A 9,745-nucleotide genomic window follows, 5' to 3' on the forward strand; every position below is an offset into this window, starting at 1 on the left:
AAGATTTTTCACAACATCAATCCAAATCTGCGATATAACTAAAGGTAGGCTATTGAACAAATGTAGTGAAGTAAAAGTACACTATTTACCTCTGAATTGTAGTGGGGTAGATGAACCAAATTGCAAAAATGTAAATACTCAAGTAAAGTAGGCCTACAAGTCCTTCAAAATCTTACTTAAGTAAATCTACTTTGTTACTTTACACCACGGAATTTCGTTTAAATGTACCTTATTGAAGCAGTAGCTAAAACCAACTATGACTAAATGTAACACAATTTTATGTATAAATGATCCTTGCTCAAAGTTTATGCTACTAGCCTAGCATTAGCAGAGTGACGTTAGATAGTTGTTGCCGCCGTCTGCCTCACAAGGCTTTTTGAGTTTTTCTACATCCTAAAGGTAATGTACAGGCTGAACGTCTACACACTGGAAACATTGCTCAAGACCTTAAAACGCTTTAAAAATGTGTTGATTGTGATGTTTATCATCAGGAACATAGTCATTTGAGCTACAAACAATGACATTAATTTACAGTGGAGCGGATTTGTTTTCCTCACCAATTTCCTCTCAGTGCGACGCATTAAGAAGGCCTTTCAAACTATAGAAAATACTTCTTAATCTTTCATTCATTATTTTGCAACCAAACTGCATGAGTAGCCTACCTTGGGAACATGAGAGAGACCCAAGTTAAGCATCACACTCATTTCAACCAGAGGAGGAGAAGTCAACCCATTTTGCATTGTTACAGATTATTTGAAGGATTATTCCATTGACTGTATATATAAAGGATTATTCCCATTTACGCATGATTTGGTCACGTGTGCATTCAAGACAAAACTGGAGTGTACCGGACGATATTTTTTAGTGGGATTACATAACCTTTCCCATTTAAACCAGTTCTCCCATGCAGTACCTGGCTCCCCCCACAGGGTGGCGTCTTGCACCGTGAACTATCTGAATGTTTTATACTGAGGTTGTTTTTACGTTGTTCCACACGGTTGATTTGGTCTCCAATAGTGAAGCACGTTTTCCATCGCAGCATAGTTCATACTTTAAATATAATTCCTACATCGTTCTTACATGAAAATATAAGAATGCACTCACACAGTAGTGGAGGAGCATGCACTTGCAGCAGCAGCAGTAGCTGCATGCGGCTGATCTCCTGCTAGAGGGCGTAGCGTTTCGTTGTGCAGCCTATCCAATGACCGGGCTGCATGTGCCTTCAGTCAGCCTTGGAGTAAACACGCTGCCGCCTCCTCAACCAATCAAAGAGACGACGTACCAGTTCCTGTTCTTATAAATGTGCAGGGATCCCCGACACTTGGTACCGTAGAATGAGAGAGACACTAGCGAGATATCACACGACAAGACATTGGACCTCTAAGTCCTCTAGTTTTTATTTCGATTTCCTTGTTGTTCCAGGTAATATAACTTCTTTCCTCTGTGTGTTCTACTTTCTCTGTGGTGCTCAAACTCAGCGTGTACTCAGTGTAGCCTACCAGACTTTTCATTGTTACAGTTTTAAGACATTGATCTTACCAACCATGGGTATCTAATTATCTCCAGTGGATTCAGCTTTTGATTTAGTTTAGGATGGTATAAGTCTTATATGTATATTAGGGTTTTAGTGTAAATGATGCTGGATACCAACGAGGGAGCCTATGATGTAATGCTGTCTCACCGTGGCAGCCAACTATAGTAACCATGACTACTATAACTATTGGAAACAGGATGTACAATAAATGTACTTTTTTGGCCGAATGTATATTTGTGTGTGTTGCCTTGTAATTACATTTTCCACGAGGCATCCTTTGTGAGCTTTCCTCATTAAATCCAATCGTAATGGTCATGGACATGCGGAGGCAAGTTCTCTTTGTTTCCAAACTAGAGAGGGGGGAAAATACTGGAAATGTGGCTTCTTTTGACATCCTCGGTGTGTTTTTCGTCCCTCCTCCTTTCTGGAAGAGGAGACAATGGTGGTGTTTTTGTTTTTCTGCGCCCAGTTACGCAACATGTGATCCAGAGCTCACCTAGGTCTCACACCGGCTCTCCTCTTCTTATCCTCAGGTGTGTTATAGAAGGAATTAAGATGGCTACGTCCTCAAGCGCGACGTTGAGTAAAACTGTGAAGCAGCAGTACATGGAGCTCCCTCAGGGGGATAAAGTCCAGGCCATGTACATATGGATTGATGGAACAGGAGAGGGGCTCCGCTGCAAAACCAGGACTCTGGATTTTGAGCCAAAAAGCATCGAAGGTAAGCAACACCCTCAATCTTCCATAAACTGTCAATAAATACTATGATTAAGTCCTTCATAATATAACTCATCTGTGCCTTTTCTTGTAGATCTACCTGAGTGGAACTTCGATGGCTCCAGCACCTCCCAGTCTGAGGGCTCCAACAGCGACATGTATCTGATGCCTGCTGCCATGTTCCGGGATCCTTTCCGTAAAGACCCCAACAAGCTGGTGCTCTGTGACGTGCTCAAGTACAACCGCAAACCTGCAGGTAACAAGAGTGAAACTCAGGGTCTCTAAAGTTTGAATGAATGGGATATTTTGCAACAGAGTAAAGAAAATATAAACTCTTTTTAAAACGATGGTTCCCTCTACAAATTAAATTGATAGTAAAAGATGCTTGACTTTATCCCTTAGGAGGGGGAGCACACAGTTGCATGCACACGTTAGTGACCAGTGGTGCACACATTTACATGCTTTGACACAAATTTGCATATGCATGCTCTCCTTTATTATGTGCATACAAACTGCTGTAGGCGTTTTTTTTAAATGTAAAAGTAATGGACGGATAGTTAAAAGAAGCCCTAAATAGAGAGAGGACTAACTATAAATGTATTTTAATGTTTTAGTTTTTTTAAATCTTTATTCATGGGTTATGTACATTAACATGATACACAGCTTCTTTGTCAGAATGACGAACAGATGCTAGTGTAGTAAAAATCCACAATTAAATCAGCACTCTAATCTAAGCAATCTCTAAAAAAAGTAATTTACATAAAGTTTTGCTGTATTTTTGTGAATACTTTTATTAACCTTTTTTAAACATTAATATTCTGGAGATGTCATTGTTTTTTCAGCCAAGATCATATTTAATAAATACTGAAGCAAATCAGTAATTGTTGCCTACCTTCCAAAGGACTACTTGTATAACTTGCCTTGCTATTTAAACGGCAAAACTGGTCTTGATCCGGGAAACTGTATTTTACTGTACCGCTGTCAGTCTCCTAATCCGAGTTTCGTTCTTGCAGAAACCAACCTTCGTATCACATGCAAAAAGATAATGGAGATGGTGGAGGACCAAATTCCCTGGTTTGGCATGGAGCAGGAGTACACTATTCTGGGCACAGACGGACATCCTTTTGGCTGGCCATCTAATGGTTTCCCTGGACCACAAGGTAAGCAGCCAGTTTGGAGAGTTTGTGCATAGAAACATGAATTTGTCTGGATGTTTTGTTAATAATGAATGCATTTACAGGTCCTTACTACTGTGGTGTTGGAGCTGACAAAGCCTACGGCAGAGATGTAGTGGAAGCCCATTACAGAGCTTGTCTGTATGCTGGAGTCGACATCTGTGGCACAAATGCAGAAGTGATGCCTGCTCAGGTAAAAATTCTAAAAGCTTAATCCACGTTTTGCCTTCGCTCATGTGTTTATGAATGACATTCACTTAATAATGCATCATTTATAATAATCTATTTGTGTTTGTGTGTTCAGTGGGAGTTCCAGGTTGGACCTTCTGAAGGCATCAACATGGGGGATCATCTCTGGGTGGCGCGCTTCATCCTGCACCGTGTCTGTGAAGACTTTGGCGTTGTTGCCTCATTTGACCCCAAGCCCATCCCCGGCAACTGGAACGGTGCTGGCTGCCATACAAACTTTAGCACAAAAGAGATGAGGGAAGAAGGTGGATTAAAGTGAGTGTCATGAAAGTTGACTTTAACAGCTCTGCTTATCTAAACATTTTTTCACATGAATGAATTTCTGATGGGAATTTTTGTGGTTTCTGCTTTCAGAGCTATTGAAGAATCCATTGAGAAGCTTGGGAAGAGGCACAGCTATCACATCCGTGCCTATGATCCCAAAGGGGGTCTCGACAATGCCCGCCGTCTCACCGGCCACCATGAAACCTCCAACATCCACGAGTTCTCCGCAGGCGTGGCCAACCGTGGCGCCAGCATCCGCATTCCTCGCATGGTCGGCCAGGAGAAGAAGGGCTACTTCGAGGACCGCCGTCCATCTGCCAACTGCGACCCGTACGGAGTGACCGAGGCTCTGATCCGCACCTGTTTGTTGAGCGAGGAGGGAGACGAACCTGCGGAATACTAAACCTATAACTCAGTGACTCACTTCCACTGCCCTCCCTGACATTATCTTTTCTTTAAACTAGTACTGTATTTTTCTTTTTCTCCCGCTGAGAATTTAACTTTCATGTAATGGCTAAAAGTTGGCTGGTCAACTTAAAATATGACAAGGTAATGATATCCTTGGTAGTTATGCGCTGGTAATGGCAAGGTATGCCTTTCCCCTGTCTTTTAAAGGGATTGGCTTTTGTAACACTGTTTTCTAGCCCATGTCAAATCTTTCCCTTTCTGTTTCTTGGTGACTAAAATGAACTAAAAAACACATGGACACTGAAGAGTAGCGCTGGACAGCATGTGTAACTAAAAGAATCTGACTAGCTCATGTACTGTTAATATATGTTGACCTGCATTCTCAAGTATCCAGTCTTACATGTTACTAATTCTTTGATTTATGAAGTGTCTATTTTTAAATGGCAATGTTTTTGATGTATCCAGATTTTGACACACTGGGTCAACTTGTAAGGTACACTTTGTAGATGTCTGTAGACTCTGTACCCAGACGTTTGTTGTTCAAATGTGGTGGATCTGTCCATAATGCCATTTGTAGATTTCCTCAAGGAGTTTTATCCTTTTGTTAACTGAGATATTGTAATGCACCTGATTTGGTAAAACATCATGTTTACTGGACCTGGTGTTTTTTATTGAAACATTTAAAACTTTTATTTTATCACAACATGGCTCTGTGACTCTTGACTAAAAGGTAACGTTTTGCCAAATACTTCACTTTACAAGCAATGGAGAAGAGCAATACCACTGTGATAAATCTAATGCTACAGCTAGCAGCTTGTTGGCTTGGAAAAAAAGACAGGGAAACAACACTTATGTTTACTGATCAACACATTCCTCCAGAGAGAGCCAGGCTAGCTGTTTCCCAGCTTAATGCTAAACTGGAGATCAAATCTTAGGAATCTGAAGCTCCAAGCTTTTTAAACACAAGATTTAATAATGATTGAGCAGATATCCTATAAAACTCTGGGTAGTTCTCACCCTAATTTAATGTAACAGCAAATGTGTAATTGGCCGCAGGAACAGTTGTAGCTGGTTTCTAGTTGAATGCCCAGACTTGAAAAAGCTGTTTAACCATCTGGTGATATAAATTTCCTGCCGGCAGTAAACAATAACTCGGTAAAACACCTAACCCTAACTTAAGTAGAGCCTTTTCCTTGCCAAATGTTCTGAAGTGTCAGTCAGGCTCATATCTTGGCAGGAGCTCAACGGCAGCTTTGTTCTTGCTGGTGGGAGCCTGTGGGCCGGAGCTGTAAACTGGTGTACTCACGAGACATTCACTGGAAAAACAGCCCGAAGCCAATATTCCCAGAAGTGATGTGTTGTAAACTACACAGCACCTCTGACTGTTGTGGAGAACAAACCTTTACCTGTCTGAATCCTGTTATTAACCAAACAAACCACATAAGAAAGTTGATATGTCAAAAACACATTTATTTTAAGTTAGCAGTTATTTCACAGCTGAATGGGACCTTGATTTAGGGGTCAATGTTCACAAAAAAATAGGATGTCAAGACAGAATATATGTAAAATTAGAAATTACATTTCTGACTCGTGCAAATACAGGGAAAATGTAACTACCGGTACAACATTATTCAAACATTTCCTAGACAAAGAGCATCTTAGCAGATCCTAAACATACTGTTAGCTCTGTGACCAAGATTTGCAGACATTTGTGCCAGATCAGCATTATTTAGGTCAAGGAGATGGAGTCAGAATGTCAAAAATAAAACCTTGGTAAAGGGATTCTTTGTTACCCTACTGACAGAAAGGCGAGGCTATTCCACCGCACTTCACAAGAACGCATCCTCATTTCACGGGACATAAACATTTGCTTCTGGTGTTCTACTCACACTCGGGGGAAGGGCAACCAAAAGTTTGCTCTGAGACCTTTCCCCTACATCCTGTCTGCCTCACGACTGCACGTTATTCAGTTCCTGATTGGCTTTGCCGGGAACCTGTTGACCAATCATAAAGTTAAAGGGAGGTTTAATCTTGTTTCAGAGGAGGTTGGCTGGCCTGAAGCCAACACATGTACTCTAACTTTGTTTTTGTCTGGGTGTTTTGCTTCATAAGCCAAAAATCTGAAACCTCACCACCCCTTAAACTTTGTTATGTGTCCTCCAGGTTCATCACGTTTGTTTGAGTTTGAATCAAGCACCATCATAGCAATGCTTTTATACTTTAAATAGAATACACTTCCAAATCAATCAATGACTACCAAGGGCAAATCTGCAATCTCACTAACTCCCGCTAACCAAAAACACACTGCTTTACAGCCCAGTATTCCCAGGAAAACTACCTGCTTTCCCAGTGGCAAAAAGGGACATAATGTTATTTTCCTCAACCTATCCACTCATCCCATCTGTGCATATACTTGTTTGTGTCTCAATGACCATGTGGATAGTCAAAACATAACCAAAGGCATCCCGTTCTCCCTCCAACAGATTTTCCCATCTAGATATCTGACAGAAAACTGTATGGATCTTTTGTGTTCAGCTCTTACACTCGAGTGTTAAATGCCATAGCAGGATGTGCTGAGTTTATAATGACATTCACTCATCGTTTCAGCTCCCCTTCACTTCCTTGCTTCGAAGCTCAATCAGGGGGGCTTCAATTTGCATGCATCTTCCGCCTGGGAAGCTCAAACGACGGGGAGACACTGGACAAAGGATGGAGAGGGATGCTGCCCTGTTGCTATGACGACCACCAGAATGTGCAGGCTGGTTCTTGTGGGAGAAAAAAAACCTCATGTTATATAAGGAGCGGGGAAAAATGAAATGGGGTCTAATAAATAGAGCTGCACAATAAACCCCCTGGCCAAACACAACGTTAAGATGCTAGTCAGTCTGCATGCACTCACACTATGGGACTGTGCAAAAATGCCCTCTAACTTTGTACAATCTTATACATGTAATTAAAAATAATGACTGATGTTTTGGCAATCTGACGTAAAAATAGCACACCAAGCTGCAAGAAAAGCAGCAAGGAACATCTAACGCTTTTAAAGGTTGCGGCTTTTCTGTCAGTACATGTACAGCTCTTCACTCGTGCTGCGTTGTGTAACAAATCATACTAGTTCAAACCAGTACTGGATCTTCTTGCTGCAATGTGCAACAGGGAAGGGATATCTGCATAAAGGCCATGTGTTGGTAAAGATGAGGGAATAATGTAATGTGCAAAACAGCTTCAAATTATGTTTTTTTGTGAAAAATACTCCATAGGAAAACAAGACATAGAGATAGAGAGTAGATGTCAGTGGAGGACAAGTTGTTTTATGGCTTATTTATCGGCAAGAATCATGCATAATCCTATGAAAGATCAAAAGACAACAGGATGAGTTTGCGTATATCTGATGTTTTTGAGTTTTGAATTAACAATAGGGAAAAAACATAGGCTGTTTTTTTTCCATTTCATCATAATCACATCTTTTTTTTATAGAACAATCTTTTCTTGCACATTCCTCTCCCACACATGTACAAAATATTCACTCTCACATGCATTTACACACAAAGGGAAGCTGCTCACACGTGCTCACGTTAGCCCAACACATGTGCTACCACAGCACTGTCTACAGGGGCAGAGGATAAGAAGCAGCTGCATGTTTACATCCACTCTGCATTTACACATTCTCAGTTTGGGGTTTTACACTGATGTTGTGCCCTGACTCGAGGTGTCCTGATTGGCTGAGCACTCTGGTGTGATTGGGCTGATGCTAGATCCTCCAACAGCCACTGAGGCTTACCTGCGCCGTGATTGGTCACGCTATTACAGATGACACAGTGACACACTTTTGAGTGCTGCTGCAGTGAAGACAGTTATCTGCCATTGTTTTTTTTTTCACACAGCACAGATAGTCGGAACTGATTGTTATTGGCGGTGTAACAGGAAGAATTGTCTGGCGAAAAAAAAAGCATGTTGGGGTTAAGCATCTGCTCAGATATACAGTATATAACCCGGAATAATGTTTTAAGCATTAAGACTTATAACCCCTGGCATAAAAATGTGGTGCCATACTTGGCCTACTTAGATTGAAATTCTTTGCACTTGAGTAAACATTCGCTTTGCATCCAGCAATACGAAAATGTTTCTTTGCTTAAAGGATGGTTTATTCACTATTGTACACTGCACGTCAGGGCTTTCTCCCAGAAGTCTCCTGAGGTAAATGAAACTTTATGAAGATTAGGAAAGGTTCATGGTTTGGGTTAAAATACACAATTTCTGGCAGTTCGCACTAAAGGATAAATTCTCCCATGTGCAGAGGAAAAGCAAGTGGTGAATATATAATCAAGCTCTGGCATTTTAGTTCACAAACTGTTCCGGTCACAACAACAGCAAGTTGCTCAGTTTCACCAAAAGCCACACTATGACTTGTTGGCAGGGTGAATGGCCAGATGCCAGCACTCATGTGACACCAAACACTCAAGAAGGGCTCCCCTCCCCCCAAAAGACGCCTGCTGATCTATCTGCAGGGGTTGTCTGTTCTCTAACACACAAAACAAAGGGTGAACCGCACACCCCCACAAGTCCAGTTTCTGAGAAATTTTCCATTTCCTAATTAAGCATGCCAAACCCATCCGGACCATGTCCCAACAGAAGAAAAAACATCTCCTTGTACTTTGTGTCCTTTTAGTCCTTTTGTGTCCCTTTTAGTGTGGCAAATCTAAAACTTTATATACAGTAATATGATGCTTTATTGTTTTATATAGGGACACTGGATTACAGCAGATAGTTCAAATATAAAAGAACAGAAGACACGCAAACAATTTAAATTCACAAAAATTGTTCTGAATAATGGAAATGACAATAATATCCCATATTTGATTAACCCTCCTGTTGTCTTCGGGTCCAATCTGACTGATTTACTACTTTCATCAATCATAACTTTTTTGTTTTTCATTCGATTGCATTAAGGCTTTATGATATCCTTCACAGTAGACATTTGAACATACAAAATTGCTGATCACCACTTTCATTGAATTTTGGATGATTTAGTCAACTTTGTAACACCCATGGTGTTCCCGGTCATCAAATGACCGCCATAAAGAAAAGGAATTAGTAACCATCCGGATCAGATAAAACACACACAAAAACACCCGCACCCACCCACACACACACACACACACACACACACACACACACACACACACACACACACACACACACACACACACACACACACACACACACACACTCTCTCTCTCAAACACACACACACACACACACCCCCACACAATCCTTATGTGCCCAATCCCCCCATGTGAATCACACCTGGCACTCACAAACACACACACACACAGAACAATTTGAAACATTTCCCGCTCTTATGTGCCCATCCCCCATCATGGATCACACCTGGCAC

The 9,745-nt window shown here is 41.2% G+C and overlaps 1 protein-coding gene and 1 long non-coding RNA gene across 2 annotated transcripts in view; one reads left to right on the plus strand and one right to left on the minus strand.

The window, feature by feature from the left end:
• Nucleotides 1-1,313: 1,313 nt before the first annotated feature.
• On the plus strand, nucleotides 1,314-5,004 carry glula (glutamate-ammonia ligase (glutamine synthase) a). Its single transcript, XM_010766335.1, has 7 exons — nucleotides 1,314-1,422; nucleotides 2,068-2,255; nucleotides 2,346-2,507; nucleotides 3,265-3,411; nucleotides 3,492-3,619; nucleotides 3,731-3,930; nucleotides 4,030-5,004. Exons 2-7 carry the CDS (start codon nucleotides 2,090-2,092, stop codon nucleotides 4,340-4,342), a joined length of 1,116 nt encoding a protein of 371 aa, XP_010764637.1. The 5' UTR covers nucleotides 1,314-1,422; nucleotides 2,068-2,089; the 3' UTR covers nucleotides 4,343-5,004.
• LOC104941254 (uncharacterized) overlaps nucleotides 4,766-9,745 on the minus strand; it is a 6,706-nt gene continuing 1,726 nt past the window's right edge. The window contains exon 2 of the long non-coding RNA XR_797879.1: nucleotides 4,766-7,112. This is a non-coding gene — a long non-coding RNA (uncharacterized lncRNA). The remainder of the gene's footprint in view (nucleotides 7,113-9,745) is intronic.

Source organism: Notothenia coriiceps, unplaced genomic scaffold, assembly GCF_000735185.1.
Source record: "Notothenia coriiceps isolate Sejong01 unplaced genomic scaffold, NC01 NC01_scaffold00003305, whole genome shotgun sequence".
In the NCBI taxonomy this organism is placed as follows: domain Eukaryota; kingdom Metazoa; phylum Chordata; class Actinopteri; order Perciformes; family Nototheniidae; genus Notothenia; species Notothenia coriiceps.